Source organism: Rhinolophus hipposideros (genome assembly GCF_964194185.1).
Source record: "Rhinolophus hipposideros genome assembly, chromosome: 7".
NCBI classification, from domain to species: Eukaryota; Metazoa; Chordata; class Mammalia; order Chiroptera; family Rhinolophidae; genus Rhinolophus; species Rhinolophus hipposideros.
The window spans coordinates 100,966,915-100,985,145 of NC_138053.1; the positions used below are offsets into that span (position 1 = coordinate 100,966,915).

Genomic DNA, 18,231 nt, shown 5'->3' on the forward strand with positions numbered 1-18,231 from the left:
GATGGGCTCCAGCTTCTGGGGCCGTGAATGCAGGGTGTGTGGGGTGAGGGGTGGGAGGGAAGGTAGCACGTGGATGGAATGTCGCCTGGCAACGCTGGATGGCAGCTGCGCCTGCTGTCCTCTCTGAGCTTGGGGACTTTGCAGGCCCGAGACCCAGGACGTACGTAGTGTTTCCACAGGCACCTGTAGTAGCCGGTGTATGGTGTGGGCATGCGGCTGGGGAAGCTGCGTGCTCACTGAGTGGGAGGTGGGCGCGTGGGTTATTGGCAAGAAGAGGTGAAGTCCAGAGTGTCTGTGAGAACCCAGGGTGTGTGGCACTCACCGAGTCGGGAAATTGGGTCCTAGGGTCTGACGGGGCCTCATCGGGTCTGGAGCTTGGAGCCTGGGGGTTGAAGGCTGCTTGCAGTTATGAATTTGGAGTTTGGGGTCAGCAACTCACCTCATTAAAGCAGTACCTGGGGTCATGTGCTTGTGCTGTGTCACAAGCGTGTTGACATCCAGAGATGCACCCAGCTGAAAAGGGGTGGAAATCCTCAGAGACCCCCATGGACCCTCCCACACAAGGCCAGTCTGAGCCCCCCAGATTGTGACCTGTGATGCTCAGATCCCTCTAACAGACACCACAGATAAGAAACCTACAGTTGCCAAGGCCCCCAAGCTCGGACCCTAAGTGCTTTTTTTGATGTCCCAGACCCATTTGTGAATCACTGACACCCACCAAATTCTGGTGTGGGGAAGCACACTTGAGGAGGAGGGGTAGAAACAGCCTAAAGCGATTCTGTGAGCGGCAGGGCCGAGGGCCACCCTAGTGATGCTGGTGACCAGATGGGCAGCTGACCACTCGCTCCACTTTCATGTTTGAAAACTAATTAACAGACCATTGCAGGGCACAGAGTGAACCATCAGTAAATGACAGACTCCCACACACCTCTAAACCACATCTGGATTTTAAGTCCAAAGAAGTTTTTTGAAATTGAAACAAACTCCCGTAACAGGATGGGTGGTATCTACACATTTCCACAATGTGTCTTGGGCCCTCGGGAGGCGCCTCACGAGTGTATCTGAGACGGACTGGAACAAGGGGCACAGTGCTTACATTGCATATTTGAGTCAATACAATCACCCCTTCTTCAACAGTAAGGCACGAAAAGCCTTCTGTGCACGTTCCGTACGCTTTTAAAACTCCTGCTGGTTAATAAAGTATTTCCACTACAGAACTGAAGCCATATAGGAAAGCACATGATGAATTCTTTCCGTGCAGAACACAGGAACATAAGCATATCTTACCTCATGGCACAATCAAACAGCCCCAAATCCAATGCTTGTATCTGAATGACGATATGACTATTGTTACGATTGCAAAACCGTTAATCAGCTTATCCACATATGTACAGTGGAGTCCCCAAATATTAATTATACAAAATCTAAAGGAAGAACAGCGTCTACTGCATCCATGTTCCATTTTGTTCAAGGGATTTGGCATTTTCGGTCTTTTCTCCGTACGTCACGTTGCTGTTTGCAAAATGAGTGTTATACGATGCTGAAGACCATGGAAAGGTACTGTTCGTATGACACCTGAATCCAGCCGTCCTGATCCGTGTCGTAGCGTCTGAATATGTCTGTCAGCCTCTGGAAAAAAGCACAGGCATTTAGATCCTGACATTTACTAAACGAAGGAACAAAATGTGCTTGGCAAAGAGAGATTCAGAACCCTGACATCAGAAGCGTTCAAGTCTCCACATGCCCTACCTCGGACAGAGATCAGTGCAGGGAAGCCTGTGTGTGGGGTGGTCTCTAACCACCCCCCAAGCCAGGCCTGATGCCGGGGGCTCCTCTCTAGAAACTGGCCCCAGCAGGTGACAGCATGGAAGGGATCTCCTGCCACCCGCCACGTCCTCCTGTCTGCCACACCCCTACCCTCCCCCAGGGCACCGCCTTAGTCTGGTTCACAAGCCTGGTTCACAAGTCTGACCATCCAGAGGAGGTCCACTATACCCAAAAGCAGGGACAGTTTGGTAAGTGCCGGCCCAGAGAACAGAGATGGGCAACCACAACAGGTCTGAAGACTCGCAGGACAAGAGGAGATGGGCAGTTCCATGACAAGAGAAGAAAACAGCACCCAGCTTCATCCTGACCTTGGTGGCCAGCCAGCTGCCCGGAACCTGGCCATGTGAGCCATGCCCCACTCCAGTGCTAGGGCAGGTGAAATGGCCATAGCAACGGGGCATGACACAGGTGACGGTCCCTTCAGCATCAGGCAGAGCATCCCAGCGTGTGTGAGAAACGAATGACAAAAACCACCAGTGCTTAACTCTGGCTTGAAGAACAATGGGCACCTTTTCTTACTTTATGTTTAAATTGTAATTTTCCAAATTTCTACAAGTTTTCATGTTATTTTTTCAAAAGTGACTTCAAAGGGTAGATGGGTGGCTCAGTTGGTTAGAGCACGAGCTCTGGGCAATGGGGCTACCGGTTCGATTCCCACATGGGCCAGTGAGCTGCGCCCTCTGCAACTAGAATGAAGTCAATGAGCTGCCACTCAGCTCCCGGGTGTCCAGATGGCTTAGTTGGTTGGAGCACGTGGTCTCAACCACAAGGTTGCCGGTTCGACTCAAGTCCCGCAAGGGATGGTGGGCTCCGCCCCCGGCAACTGAGATTGAACACGGCACCTTGAGCTGAGCTGCTGCTGAGCTCCCGGATGGCTCAGTTGGTTGGAGCGCGTCCACTCAACCACAAGGTTGCCAGTTCGAACTCCCGCAAGGGATGGTGGGCTGAGTCCCCTGCAACTAACAACGGCAGCTGGACCTGGAGCTGAGCTGCACCCTCCACAATTACAATTGAAAGGACAACTTGACTTGGAAAAGTCCTGAAAGTACACACTGTTCCCCAATAAAATCTTAAAAAAAGAAAAAAAAAAAAAAAGGACTTCAAAAAGCCTTTTCCTTTTCAGAAAAAGGCAGGGGGAAGAAAACATTTGGAGAACTTTTTGCTTGTGGCCCACAGCTTTTCGATTCCCACCTCTGTCCAGCATTAGGGTGGGCGGCACCAGGAACTGGCATCCAGGCCCGCAGCAAGCACCGAGGCTGGCCTGGAGGCAGTGGCTGAGCAGCCCTCAGTCCAGGGAGCCTCTCGCGGGACTCAGATGGCACTGCCACTGAGCCTACAGCTGAGCCCTTTGCTTAGGCAGAAACGTGTGGTTTCTTCTGGGACGGACCCACAGACGAAGTCCTAATCCTAGAGCCTTTCAGGTGCAGATCACAATGGGATTTTCACACTGGACCTCTTTTCTAACAGACTCAGACAACACTGAAGAAAACACAGCCTAGCCTTACCGGACCCTGAGGGACAGAGATGAGGTCAGGCTCTCGCCACTTCAGAGACCTGAGCTTAAAAGTGAACAGACCTGGGGCCGGCCCGGTGGCTCAGGCGGTTGGAGCTCTATGCTCCTAACTACAAAGGCTGCTGGTTCGATTCCCACATGGGCCAGTGGGCTCTCAACCACAAGGCTGCCGGTTCAACTCCCACAAGGGATGGTGGGCTGCACTCCCTGCAACTAACAATGGCAACTGGACCTGGAGCTGAGCTGCGCCCTCCACAATTACACTTGAAAGGACAACAACTTGATTTGGAAACAAGTCCTGGAAGTACACACTGTTCCCCAATAAAAAAGTCCTGTTCCCCTTCCCCAATAAAATTAAAAAAAAAAAAAAAAAAAGAGTGAACAGACCTGTTACTGACGAGACTGACCCATGCAGCCTCACCAGGAAAGAGATGATGACGTCAGAGAAACTGCACTTCTACTGACCTACCATTTTAACAGGAAAAAAAAATCGGAGAATATTTTCCAGAACTCCAAATTAAATGTAAAAGCCTCATGTGTTCAAACATCTCAGTGTATTTTGAAGCTGACAAGGCGTACGCTCCCCCTGGATTCACACCGCAAGGGCTCACATTCTAGAGGGCTCTATGGAAACCTTGCGGGACACACATGCACTTCACATGAGTACAGAACAGTGGGGGCATGGAGTCACCCCATTTGTGGCCATGAGTCTAACCGCTGAGCCTGAGTGACGGGCACATAGGCTCATTTTACTGTCGTCTCTGCTACCAACATTTTCTTTGAAAATTTGTCCTAATAAAAACGTTGAGAGACATGTAAGATCTGTAGAGTGGCAGCCCGTCCCAGGGGTGTCACTGGGCGGGCTCCCAGGCTCCGTGGCCCTCGCAGTCCACTGGCTGCATGCCAACAGGGACGGGGAGACACACCCCACACAGGAGGCAGAGCAGAGGGAAGAGCTCAAGGACAGCTCACTGTTGCCTGAGAATAGAACTACAACCAAAGCTCCCCACACACGTAAGGGACTCGCTGGAAACGTGAATCACGACCTCTCCCAGACTCACGGCTGCGAGGGCTCCCAGGGGAGAAAGGACACGACTGTTCACAGCTGCACTAACAGCAGTACTCCACAGGCAACACTAACTCGAGGAGCTCCAGAAACTACTGTCCGCACGCCTGGCTCCCGCCAGTCTGCACTTCCAGAATACACGGCCCCCGCCCCGCCTTCCATCAGTACCTGTAGGACGATGCAGCCCTGGATGAAGTCGTCAAAGGCAATCTGGCCCCGGCCTTGTCTGTCGAACTTCCGGATGAGGATGTCGTGAAACTGGTCGGACAGCCGGTAGCCTGCAAGACGACCAGAGTAAGGCAGCCACACAGGTCCGGCAGCACCACCTCCCGCGACACCTGCCCTGTCCCCACAGCCAATAGCCCAGGCTAGACTGGACACACACAGCAAACGCATTCACACGCACTCTGCACGCAGCCAGGCAGCGGTGACCACTACCTGGCTGGAGTGTCTTTCTGGAGGCTAAGGAGCCACCCGGGGCAGAGGCTCACACAGTAGCTTGTGTGTCACCATCCGCACTGCAGAGCTGCCACTGGCCACTCCTGCCCCACCGGGCAGATCTGCCGAGCTCCAGAACACAACCAGTTAGCACTGTAAAGAGCCCTTCACTGATGGGCTTTACGACATGTATTACCTACGTGCACACGCTGAGTAACTCGGCTGCCCTGGATTACTCAGTACCAGAGAACACTGTGACAGACAAAACAGCATCGAGGCCTCCAGTGACACAGAATGTAAACTGAAGGAAACAGGATATTAATTAACGGACACTCCCCCACACAAGTTAGCAAGTGGCATTAGGAAGCTGAACATTACCAGGAGTAAAGGCAGCCTCACCAAGTTCAAAACCACCGAGGGGTCACCAAATGTTATAGCAAAGAGTCACCAATTCCATTTTCAATTTACTGGACGCGTCTTAAAAAGGTCTCCAGCAGCAGATGGCTCTGAAGATGGGACGCAGAGCCCCGCGTGTGCAGGACACCCCAGGGGGCCACTGTGAATGAGAACACCTACTTCCTTCCCTCTCCGCCCCTACCTGTGTAACCATGGTGTCCTTACTTATTCAGGAGACAAGATCCAGGTGCCCAATATTGTTACTGGTTTTCATTCTTGCTGCAGTCTTTGTAAGAAACTGTGCACGTACTTTCTGAATGTTATAGTTAATTACCTGTATGAGCACTTAACACTTTACTGAAAAGAGTCAAACATGCAAACATGTGCTAGTACCTTCCTGAGTGGTCAGCGTGCTTTGTGTATCTGTGACTGAAATGCAGGGGCCCCCGCCCTGCAAGCTGAGTAGAAGATAGAATGCCTGACTTAGGAAGAGACAGCAGGTCCTGGCCCCTATTTGTCTCATCTCCTCACGCCCAGCACCGGTGCCTGGGGTCAGATAAGACAAAGGCAGGGCTAGTGAGGGCAAAGCTTGGAACAGAGCGAGCAGGCATGCCCATCCATCACTGCGCGACGGTCTCCTGCCCAGCCTGGGAAAGGACAGACAAGAGCAACGATGACACAGGGTCTCGCTCCACAATCTACAGACGACACGATGACACAGGGTCTCGCTCCACAATCTACAGACGACCTTGGGAGCAACTTCCAGTGCCCTGGGCCTCAATATTATTGGCAGGTAAACAAAGGCAAAGAAGTCAGACTAGAAAATGAACAAACCACAGAAAGAAGGCCAAATCTGGGAGCAGCCATTCCTCCACGAGCCCCCCCCCCACCCCAGTGAAAACCCAGGCAGTGATGACTCACAGGGTGCTCTCTACATGCGCCCCCACATGGGGCCCTGCTCAGGGCTGGCCAACCTCCTGACCTGGCATGCCGGCTGGTGGGCCACACCCCGACCTGCCGGTGAGCACCTTTCCACCTCAGCATAAAAAGAGGACAAAGCAAGAGCAGCAAAGGATGGAAAACAGCTGAAAATGAATGATGAGTAAATGCAGCGTTATTCTACTCTCATCAAGTCTTCTAACAGACACCAGACCAGCTTAGTGGCTGCCAGGGGCTGGGTAGAGGGGTGGCGAGGAGGGGCTTTGGGTGTGGAGCCTGCCCGTTAGGGTCGCGGCACTGCCCCCAGGAATGGCAGGAGTGAGGGCCATATTAATGCGCCTTTCCATTTCCAGGGCTCTGTACCTGGCACGTAGCATGTATTAAGAATAAAAAGCTTCTCAAATAAATGGATGGACTATGAAATCCAGCATATGCGCCAGTCAGGGTCACACAGTGCCACTAAGGCTGGCCTGAGACCCCAAGTGGAGCCGACAGAGGTCAGAGGGCACCTTAAGGCTCGACCCCGGGCCCCCTCACGCGTCTGCTAAACTAAAACAGCCCCTTGCTTACCACAGGCAAGATGCTTGTTCTTTGGGGTCAAAACTGAACACGACGTTCTGCTTCTGTGGCACATCACCTAAGTTACTACACAAAATCTTCCAAAACCACCAATATGAGAAAAGGATGACAATGACCCTTTCACAGAAGACGGCTCCCGAGAAGTCCCCAGGATTCAAGAGCTGAGCACAGGAAGAAACTTTCTGGAAAAAACTGAAATGCTGAAGAAACTTTACTTTCTCCAGAAAGAGCTTGGAAGTCAGGAAGGACCTGGCACTGACGGTGTGAGGGGCCTGCCGGCCCCAGGACACCACTCCTGCCCTGCGGCTTCACCGTGGCCGCACACGGCACAGGTCTTACAGGGACGAGGAGTGTTTCCGCCGGGAGCTCTACGGACCCGGTGGTCACAGCACCTAGTAAAGAAGGCTACAGGCCTGACAGGGTAAAATAACACAGCTCCGTGACACCGGAGGTCACTTGTTTGGAAATCACTCACAGGACCTACTTTCCCCCAAAACCCCCAGCTTGGCCAGGCCTCCGGCTCCTTACCTGTGGCCCCCACCTGTCCCCAAGGGCAGAGCAAGGTCAGCTGCATCCCAAGTTCCAACTCCTAGAACCCAACGTCCACGTCCTGCCCACACCCTGACCCTGACCGAGCCACAGCTGGTGATCTCCGAGCAGACTTCCTCTAGCTGACATGCTATGGACGAGGTCCTAAGGCAAGAAGGACAGTGAAGGAGGACAGGCAGCATCAAGTACGTGACTAGAGAAACACGGAGAGGGCGGGAGCCACGCTGATAATGAGAACTGAAATCAACCTATATCAGTCAACTCCAAACACCTACAACATAGTACATTCTGACCTAACTTTTCTTAATTTTCTAGAAGGCATTTGTAAGCAGCCTTTTACACAGGCAGTTACAAGAAAACACACAGGTGGTTTTGTAACACGGGCCCAGTGAACAGAGGGCCAACTGAGACTGTCCCAGAGAACCTCAGCGTGGCTTCACACCCTGAACCAGCCCATCGCATTTTAGTTTTCCCTCCAAAAATAAAAAAACCCAACCTCCTCTCAGACCCAGCACAGGTATCAAAGGCCCGCTGACACTCTGGAAGGGACCGTGCGACCATGCCTGACAGCACAGCACCCACGCAGGCCTACCATGCACGTGGCGTGCGTACACTTAGGCTGACATGCACGTGAGAATGGGGGCTCATGCTGACTCCAGTGCCCCATGTGAGGCAGCGTAGAGAATCGCCTCATGGGTATTTTATCATCTTTCTGTGTCTTCTGATGTATGTTGAAATATTAGCGGCCCTACACTGGTTTTTCCACTTATTCACTTTAAATTATTGCAAAGCCACATTCTCAATGTGCTCGTGATGTCACTCCACTCACAAAAGATAAACGATTGCATAGCCCTTATCTCATTTTGGATGAAAAGCTGCATAAAAGTCTCCAGTAATACCAAAATATGAATCTGTATGACATAAACAAAAATTTCACAGACTGGGTTACAAAATCGGTAAGCTGAACAAAGTGAAAGCAACTGGAATGGCACTTAGGTTCCAAAATGAAACACGCTACACAATCAAGATCAGTGAATTACCAAAACCTGAGAGTGCTTGCTTGAGCTCATTCTTGTCAATCATTCCGGAATTGTCCCTGTCGTAAGTACGGAAGACATTCTGCCAGTCTGTGATGTACTTCCAGACGCCGGTGAACTCGCTGAAGTTCACACCAGCCTTGTTCTCTCGGTCAAACATAGCTGAGACAAAAAACAATGTGAGTGGTACACAGCAAACGCAACCCCAGCGTTGGTCACAACACCTGCAGCCATGCTGTCCCCACGTCCTCACCAAACCCAGGCTTCTCCAGGACCAGCATGGTGCTTGGCCAGCGAATCCCTAAGTGGTGCTAGTCAGTGCTTATTGGCTGGGGGAGGGGTGTGGGGACTGTCACCCAGCCACAGCCCCTGTGCAAAGTGCACGCAAAACACACTGTTAGAGCCACAATGAGAAGTGCGTCGCTCTGAAGCACGACCCTGTGCTTTGCCAGCAAGGTGCAAAGGGCAGAATTAAGTGGCCCCCAACCCCTTGCTATGGGGTTAGAACACAGGTCTAATTCACGAGCAGCCCCCTCCATCCTCCAGGAGCTCAGAAGAGCCCTCTGCGAGGGAGGCCACGCCAGTGAAAAACACTTGACTGGCTTTAGAGGTTTTTTTAGTCAAGACCTGCCTTCACTAAAGTCAGCCCAGTTCCAGCTCGAGGCCAAAGAACCTACAACTACATGTAACTGCAAAACATACACAGAAAAACAGTCTGAATTACTGGTATAGAGAAAATGAATCACTTGACGTCTTCTCAGGTAGAGATTAACGTAAGGCCGTAACGTGAGTGCCCTTGGTGTGGTCAGAACTACATCTCAGCCCAGTGAATTCCAGAGGGAGAACTCAGGCGACAAGGCAGTGCCAGCGTTCCCTCCCGTCCCATCACCTGGGAGCTTGAGGGCTGGGGCCTAAAGGGCAGGCCAGACGTGGGCTGGCTGTGCCGGGAGGGACAGCAGTGCAGGCCCTGGGTAGCCCAGGAGGGAGCGCAGCCCCCACCCACCCGCCGCCCAGGCAGGCCGCCGGTGCCCATACTCACATATGATTGACCTGACAGTCACGGGATTAAATGGAGTCCAGGTGCCTGAAAACAAACAGGAGTTCAGGTAAGAGAAATCGTTTGTACAGGAAGCCCTTGGTTCCCAATCTGCACTACGTGAAGCTAATGAGCATGAGTGATCTGCTTTTAACTCAAGACCTAGAGCAGCGGTTCTCAGCAGGGGACATGGAGGGGCTGTCAGTGTGGCCGCTGGGCTCCCTCCTGCATTGCAGGAGCCCTCAGGTGCCACCCAACATTCACAGGTGTCCACCACGGTCTGAGCCGGACGGCAGGCCTGTGCAGCTTCACCGAGACACGGCTTCCTCTGATTCTCATATGTAAGAACTTCCCATGAACGCAGCCACTGGGTGGAAGCCGGCACTTAGTACCGTTAGGAATGTCAGCAACTATACCACTGCTCCCGGTCCTGGAGTCCCCACACACCCAGAAATTCTACACACAGGCACCGCATGACTTCCTGTCCCCTTTGGCAAAGCATGCCAAAGCATACCGAGAACACACCACAGAACCAGGTCTTAAAATACATCAAATTCCATCTGGGTATCATATTGTTTCCTTGGAGATGAAAGGTCCGTCACATTACTCCACGATTCACCTCAGAACAGTAACACGATGTAACCCACTGCGTTTCAGAGGGGACTGCTGCACTGACAGACTTGAGAACTTGGGGGTGTTGGTGTGTTCACCACATGCCCCTATGCCCAAGAACGTGTTTTTGTACCTTTATCAATGGTTATCCTCAGCACAAAGTAAAAACATGTTTTCAATGTGGAGGCCAAGCAGTGTCTCTGCCCCCCCCACTTGTATAAAACAGCCCGTTTCTTCTACACACAGGACTGCTCCAGTTCTGAGGACACAGGCTCCTACACACCTCTTATCCACACGTGTGCCCCTCCAAACTCATGCACTGCCACCGACTCCCACCTCCCCTTTAAGCTTCAGGCGACACGCTTCTTCGGGGGGGGGGGGGGCTTTCCCTGAGTGCCCCACACCCTCAGCCGCCCCCTCAGCACACCTGCTGCCGTCAGGCCAGTTGGGCAGATCCCCCCCAAGGGCAGGGGCACAGCTGTCCGGTGCCCAGCACACAGCAGCGCCTCCTCTGCACAGGTGTTATAGGAGCACACACGCAGAGGGACTAGAAGTCAGATCCCAAGACAGAAAGACAATGGTTAAAGGAAACACCCCCACACCCGATCCGTGACAACAGCCGGGGATCCAGGTGTCCGCACAGGAGCCTGTCCCCCCACACTCCCTCCTCCACCTGCCACAGGTGACGTGGCCGATGGGGACAGTCCTGAGCGCTGGCTGTGCAGGGCAGAGGTGGATGCAGTTGTGGGACCCGCCTCTGAGGTCCCTCCGGGTTGCGCAGCGACTTGGCCCAACAGTGCTGAACAGAAGCAACACAAGTACCAACGCTGAGGCCACACAGGCTTCTCGCGGGGGCAGATGCCCGGGCAGGGGCAGGTCCATGTGCAGTGCAGAGATGGCAGGCCCAGGGGGACCGGCGGCCGTGCTGCAGGACTGAGGATGGCAGGTCCCAGGCTCAGGAGAGCAGAGGGACAGCCTGGCCAGTGATGGAGGCGGGACGGCAGAGCCAGGCTGCGCACCTGCAGTCCTTCTGTTACTAAATGGGGACCAACTCTCCAGGGAAACCCAGGGATAACAACAGCCAACAGCTAACTAACCCCGTGTGTGCTAGTCCTGTGACCCGGTTCCCAGGCTTCATTCACATCAAAGCTTCCCAACCCACCATGAGGCGCTGTGCTGTCCGGGCAGAGGTTTAATACCCTGGTCATGTAAGCATAAATGCCCCCGAGTGTCGGCCGAGAGCTCCGTACTCAGAAAGCACTCTGGGAGGCAAGAGAAGCGTGCACACTGAAGACGAGGATCTGCACAAGCCTGCTCCTCCAGGGAGGCTGCTCCAGTGAGGCTCCTCCAGGGAGGCTGCTCCAGGGAGGCTCCTCCAGCGAGGCTGCTCCAGGGAGGCTCCTCCAGCGAGGCTCCTCCAGGGAGGCGGCTCCAGGGAGGTGGCTCCAAGGAGGCTCCTCCAGGGAGGCGGCTCCTCCAGGGAGGCTGCTCCAGGGAGGCGGCACCAGGGAGGCTCCTCCAGGGAGGCTCCTCCAGGGAGGTGGCTCCAGGGAGGCTCCTCCAGAGAGGCGGCTCCAGGGAGGCTCCTCCAGCGAGGCTGCTCCAGGGAGGCTCCTCCAGCGAGGCTCCTCCAGGGAGGCGGCTCCAGGGAGGTGGCTCCAAGGAGGCTCCTCCAGGGAGGCGGCTCCTCCAGGGAGGCTCCTCCAGGGAGGCGGCTCCTCCAGGGAGGCTGCTCCAGGGAGGCGGCACCAGGGAGGCTCCTCCAGGGAGGCTCCTCCAGGGAGGTGGCTCCAGGGAGGCTCCTCCAGAGAGGCGGCTCCAGGGAGGCTCCTCCAGAGAGGCTCCTCCAGGGAGGCTGCTCCAGCGATGCTCCACGCAGCGGTCTGAGCCTACCCCACCTCAAACACTCCCAGTAACCACCGTGCCCAGGAGCGTCAGAACCCCTCGGCCTGCAGATTTCCTGTCTGACTTTTATGCAGAAACATATTGTCACTGTACCTGTCAGTCTTGCCTCAACTTCATCTCCAAGAAGCGAAGAAAACAGAAACATGTTACTATTTCCCTGTCAACTGAGCACACACGTTTTTCACCCAGTTTGGGGACAGTGCTAATGCGCTGAGAAGCATCAGCGATGGGCATGTGGCCCCCGTCATGAGCCGCAGCTCACCACCAGGTGCTTCATCATTGCCCCACCGAGCTCCAGCACAAATGGTTTTACGAATTGGTATCTGCCCCCCTTCTCTAGCTGGGAAATCCCCTCTGTTCTGTGATAGTATTTTGTCTTTTTACTCTCCAAAGGGTTTTCTTTCTTGAAATGTCCTCTTCACCACAAAAACAAGTTTTAGTTGATGAAGACCTCAGCAAATGATAAAGGGTTAAGCGTCTAGCGCACATACACCTGGAATACCTACTGGGAATCTCTTGGGGAAAATAGCCAGACTTTTCCTTCATCACTGGTGACTTCTGCGTACTCCAACGCAGCAGACCCGAGACTCCAGCCTTCCTGCCAGAGGAGCTGTGCATTGGGGGGGCTCCCGAGGGCCCCACAATGCACGCCACGCAGTGCATAGATCTGCCAGGACTTCGCCCCCCCCCCCAGGTCCAGCACAACACCATACCTCACCAGCCATCTCCAATTACAGCTTCAAACAGCCGTGACCGCAAATATGGCCTTTCTGAAAAGCAATCTGACAATGCCTATACCCTCCGATCTGATAATGCCACTTCTAGAAGCTTGTTCTATGGAGCTTTGGGTCAAATCACCACAGTACTTACACTAATGGAAATTAAAACAATCTAAGAGTCTAATAGTGAAGACTGCAGACCCATTCCTGGTAGGTCAGTGTCTCTCAGTTCAGGCAGGTGGGACCTGGAGTACTGGGCTTGGCTGGAGGCGGACCTAAACTTCCAGGCGCCCTATTTTTGCACCTGAAGACATGGCAGCCAGGAATACTGTCACCCGCCCAGGCTCGTGGAGTAACCCATAGGCAGAGCCACGTCACCCAGTCCCAACCATCCTGTGTTTCCATGTGGCACTGTGGTGGGCAAGTTCCTGGGAAGAGCAGACTTGACAGGCTGTACTGAGGGTCCCCAGACCTCCCTCAGGCTCGATGCCTAGTGAGGGCCGACAACATTCATGGTCACAGCTTGTTACAGCGGAAGGTCACGGGAAAACAAGCAGAGGGAAAGGCACGGGACAAGTTGGAGGGAGACCAGGCAGAGGTTCCAGAGGCTCCATGGTCACGCAGGACAAGCCTGATCCTCCTATGACAGGCTGAGGACACACGTGAGGGGCTGCCAACCATTGGAGCGCCCCTGAGCCTGGAGCCCAGGGCTTTTCTCGGGGGTCAGTCAGAGGCTCCCGACGCCCAGAGGGAAGGTAGGTGTTTGCTGTCACCACACCTGCAGTGGAAACTATCCAGGCAACTGGGTACGATGAGCTCAAGGCTCTCAGTGAACAAGACACCGTTATCAGCCGAACATTCCAGAGGCAGCCCGTCACCAAACAGGCCCTTCTTGGAAACTGCAGGCTGAGCAGCCCAGCGTGCTGAGTCAGGCCTCGGCCACGCACCGCAGATCGCACACTCCCTGTGCAGCCGACACCGACACATCTTTGGGCAATAGGTCGGGGTGGTGATGACACCTGATCAAAGGCGGCAAGGAACTGTCTGCTTGGATGGCCTGATTTCTCTCCTTAATATGGGATTCCCCACGGGAACTGGAACTCTATTTTGATAAAAATACCTTAAAAAGAATGTACCAATTTTTTTTTAATACATAGCTAAAAAAATGCCTCCTCAAAACACGCTAGCGTGCTAAGGCAAACCTCCAAGCACCAAGAAAAGGCCTGAGCAGAATTAACTCCCTTAATCCCAAGAAACAACGTGAAAGTGAAACAAGCACCTAAAAGCCGTGATAGCTTGTGCCAGGTTATTTCAAGACGAAGGCATGACAACGGCCCTCTTCTGTCCCCTGAAACACACGGACTACATGTACCCCAGAGCAGGCATTTCTAGAGGCTTTCCTATGGCAGTAAGAACGTCTGGGACCTGGTCCCCACAGCACCCAGAGTGCTTTCAACTGATTCCAACAGAGCACTCGGGGCACAGATGTAGGCAAGTGAGAAGCCGTGCTGCTCCAGTTTCCCCTCCAGCAATAAGCTAACAAAACTGGGATCCTGAAGAGCCTAAAATCCTAGCTCTCACACAAAAACAAGCCCATTCCTGGGAGAAAAGTCAGACGGTGAAATAACTTCAATGGCAGCAGCTGTGAGAGTTCAGGGAAGAGAGTGGAGTAGTGACATGTCATCCAGTGACCAAATGACCCTTCGTCCAGGAAGAGACACTCAGAGCACGACTGTGACAGGAGGAGGAAGGAGCGCATCAAAGCACCACAAGGGTTCGAGGGCGGGGCACAGGGTAGCAGCCCCAGGGCCCAAGGGAGGCCTCCCTCACTGCGGTGGCTGCCCTGCCCTGCTCCAGCAACACTTTGGGTTCCAATCCTGGCTCTGCAGCGGGAGACATACAATGGCAACTGGGCAAGCCAAGTGGTAGCAATACTGTCACCTACTCTGTGGAACTGTGAAAAGGACCAGAAATCTGTCTTCACTAATCAATCACCTGCCTTGCTGCAGAAAGAACTGAAGTTTATGAAACAGTCAGGTAAGTAAATTTAAATATTTTGGACGGCAGGAGAAAAGGAGGATAAGCAAGTGAGGAGTCTGAGGCTACGTTCGTGAAGCTCCCTTCTGAAAGCTCTTCACTCTTGCTACACTGTTAGCAGCTAATTTGAGAGGAAAACGTAACTGGTTAAATGAGTCAGGGTTTATAAGAAGGAGCAAGACAAAGCAAGCAGCACCTATGCTCAGAGCACAAGCGGCACCAGTCCCAGGCAGGAGTGACCCAGCCATCGCCAGGGCAGCCCCCTCTCTCAGGGCTAAGTGACTGCTTCATGGGGCCAGTTCTTCATGCCCCCAACAGAAGTCGAGGGAATCCCACAGGAAAATTCAAGAAAAGCGACTCTACAAGGCCACTAATAATGCTGTGGGTTGGGTTATACCAGATACTGACTGCAAATTACCTTAGGAAAGGGGACTGAACACGCTTCGGCAACAGTTCCAATTCTCTCTCAGGCAGGCTCCTGGCAGAGGTGTCGTCAAGCGGGGTTCTAGACCACATGCTGACATACAGAGCCATGTGCTCTGAACCCCACAGGGACCAGGGGCAGCACTGTCATGCTCTAGTGAAGCGACAGGAGCCTAAAGCCACAGGTCAGACAGAAGGCCCCCACACCACAGGGCACAAACAGCTGCTGTGGGATGAGGTCTGCTAAGCGCCTGGCAGCACCCTTGTAGGTGGCAACCCCACCAGCACCACCACCACCACTACCACCACCAGCAGGTAGAGAGGGCCCATCAGGACCTGAGCTGGCTCCTCGGTAGTGCTAGTGGCAGGCACGCTGCACTCCTCACGCAGTCAGCAGTGCTGAGCCCCTGCTCCACTTGGCCTCCCAGGAACTGTGGGACCTGCAAGGTCAAGTCCTTGCTCCAGGTCACATTCCTAGCACTGGTACAGCCAGGATTTAAACCCAGTGACCCCACTGAACCCCAAGATGGGCCGATATCTAGTATTTGACCATGACTCCCAATTGAGCAGGTTTCACACAAACCCTAAACCTGGAGAGCTCTCAACTCTTACAGCAAATACAAAAAGGAGATGTCCAAACAGACCATTCACTGGGGAGGAATTCAGAAGGAGAGCCCTTCCCGCCGGCCACTGCCGGGCACCCATGCTAACATCCAGACACCTGTCTGTCACACATGATGTGAAGAAACCACCCATTTGGTCAGCACTCCAAAAGTTTTAAGCCAGGATTTGCCAGACTGCAGCCTGCTGGATTCCAGGTGCTCTTAACAAAACAACATGGAGTGGTTAATAATGGTCAGAGAAGAATCGAGAAGCCACACTTGTCAAGGCAGAAGTAATGGCATTTAATTTTCTGACATCAATCTACATAAATACACGAGAAGTTGTGCACTATGTCTGTGGCCCACATATGTTCAAAGCTGGAAATGAAGTCAGTGGTACCTACCACTCTGTAAAGGAAACGTGCTCCTCTGCAGAAACAAACCCTGGCTCACGTAAACCACAAGGCAATCAAAACACCCAGCACCTGGGTCATGCTAACTGTAGGGGGTGCTTGCTTGAGCCCACAGCCCACAGGGCAGGGGTGGGGGTGAGGGTAGGGTTGGCCTTCCCCACTGCCCATTCCAGTCTTTCTACAACATCAAACTTCTTCCCCCCACCAAAGTGCCTTTCAACATCTTCACATCTCAAAATCAAATCCCTTTCTAGCTTAAATGGCATGCCTGTAAAAAGGCGAGCTACAGATATGAGAATCACAAAAGACAGCAGCACCAGAGGAATTAAAGAAAGGGCAATGCAGTCAGGACACTTAATGAAGCTAAAGGTCTCTAATGGTACTGAGACGTTTAGCTGAAACAGGCAGGAAGTCCAGCACGAGGAGAGCCCCGCACCCCTACCTGGTGCCCAGGACGCCCTCGTGACAGACACCCCCACACTACCCAGTGCCCAGCGTGTCCAACAGCCCAACGGCTTCCCCACGGGAGCTTCTGGGCCCTCGACGACCCTCCCCAAAGAGGCCACGACGCTCAGTCACCTCGGAAATTCAGTGGCCTTCGAGGTTCCTGGAGGCTCAGTGCTGTGCGAGCTCAAGCCACTCCCCTCCGCAAACCTACCCCAGCCTGCGTTTCCTTCACGGGTGTCCCTGCGCTCGGCCGCTCTTTCGTGCAGCTCCGCAAGGCGCGCGGCGCGGAGCAGCCCCGGGGAGCCCGGGAGGCCCGGGAGGAGGCCCGGGAGACAACCGGGACACCGCCGTGCAGTAGAGCCAGCGGGGTCCAGGGTCGGCCGGCTGGTTCACGAGGCCCCACTCACCGTTGGAGAGCGCTTGCTGGAGCTCGTTGTCGGATATCACGCCGCTCCTGTCCTTGTCGACCCTACAAAACCGAGACCGGTTCGTGGGGACTGGGGCGGACAAAGCAGACGCGGCGGGGGCCGCGACACGGGGCCGCGACGTCCTTCCCCCCCCGTGTCCCCGCGCCCGTGTCCCCCGCCCCCCCGCCCCCGTGTCCCCCGGCCCCCGCGCCCCCCCCACCCCCGTGTCCCCGCGCCCGTGTCCCCCCCCGCCCCCCGTGTCCCCCGCCCCCCCGCCCCCGTGTCCCCCGGCCCCCGTGTCCCCCCCGCCCCCGTGTCCCCCCGCCCCCGCGCCCCCCCCGCCCCCCGCGCCCGCGTCCCCGCTGCGCACACACAGGAGCTTCTCCCACCGGCGAGGCCACGCCCTGGGCCAGTCACTCGCGTTCCAGTCGCTCATTCCCGCCAGCACGTCCCCGAACGGGACGACTCGGGGCCGGGCCGCCTGCCCCGCTGCCCCCGCGTCCCCGCTTCCCTCCCGGGCGCGGGCGCGAGCACAGCCGCAGCGGAGTCTGTGCTTCCCTGCAGCCGGCGACGACCCGCCCGGGTGCGGCCATTGCTGGGAGGGCGGCCGGGGAGGCCGCGCCCGGGAGACGCCAGCGGGCGCCCAGCTCGGCGTGCTCGGCGCCCCGAGACAGAGGGGCCGGGGGACAGGACGGGGCCGGGGGCGCCGGGAAGGAGCGGGGGCCGGGGGCCCGCAGCCGCCCGCACGCGCAGGCCTCACCTCTGGAAGACGTTCCACAGGAAGCTCTGGTCCGGCAGCGCCGCGCCCGCGGCTGGGCCGGGGGCGGCCCCGGGGCCCGGGCGGTAGGGGTAGGCGGCCATGGGCCGAGGCGCGCGGCTAAGCCGAGGAGTCGGCGGCGGGGCGAGCGGGCTCCGGGCGTCTCCACTTCCGCCTCTGCGGGGTCTGGGCCTGGCGCGCACGTCACTTCCGGGGACACAGGAAGTGCGTGGCTCCGAGAGGTCACGGGGCCGGACACAGCCAATCCCCTGGCGGCCGCGTTGCCAGGCGACGCCCGAGTCCCGCCAGCCCCGCGGCGCGTGTGGCCCGCCGAGCGGGTACCTGTGCGAGGCCCCGCCGCCTGCGAGTTCTGGTACCGCGCCCCGCGGAGCGGACGTGGGCGCGGGAGGTATTCCACTCGGGCACGTTTAGCTCCTTCGTGAAAAGAAAGTCGTGGAAGCGAACGTGACCGGGGACGAGCGCGCTGTGACCTTGCGCTTGTCTGCAGTTGCCAGCCGTCGCCCGCCCC

General features: G+C 55.4%; 1 protein-coding gene across 3 annotated transcripts; it reads right to left on the bottom strand.

The window, feature by feature from the left end:
• Positions 1-931: 931 nt before the first annotated feature.
• On the bottom strand, positions 932-17,920 carry PDCD6 (programmed cell death 6). Of its 3 annotated transcripts, none has more exons than XR_013993681.1 (6): positions 17,706-17,910; positions 16,946-17,007; positions 9,384-9,428; positions 8,348-8,506; positions 4,575-8,218; positions 932-1,629 (listed from the first exon to the last, which is right to left on the bottom strand). XR_013993681.1 is itself a non-coding variant. In XM_081054227.1 (6 exons), the coding sequence occupies exons 1-6, from the start codon at positions 17,804-17,806 to the stop codon at positions 1,531-1,533; spliced, it is 576 nt and encodes a 191-aa protein (XP_080910353.1). In that variant the 5' UTR covers positions 17,807-17,920; the 3' UTR covers positions 932-1,530. The 3 variants fall into 3 exon arrangements, 2 of the variants coding, with proteins under 2 accessions (XP_080910353.1, XP_080910352.1); XM_081054227.1 differs by having other exon boundaries at positions 4,575-4,684; positions 17,706-17,920; XM_081054226.1 differs by having other exon boundaries at positions 4,575-4,684; positions 8,354-8,506.
• Between the last annotated feature and the right edge of the window lie 311 nt (positions 17,921-18,231).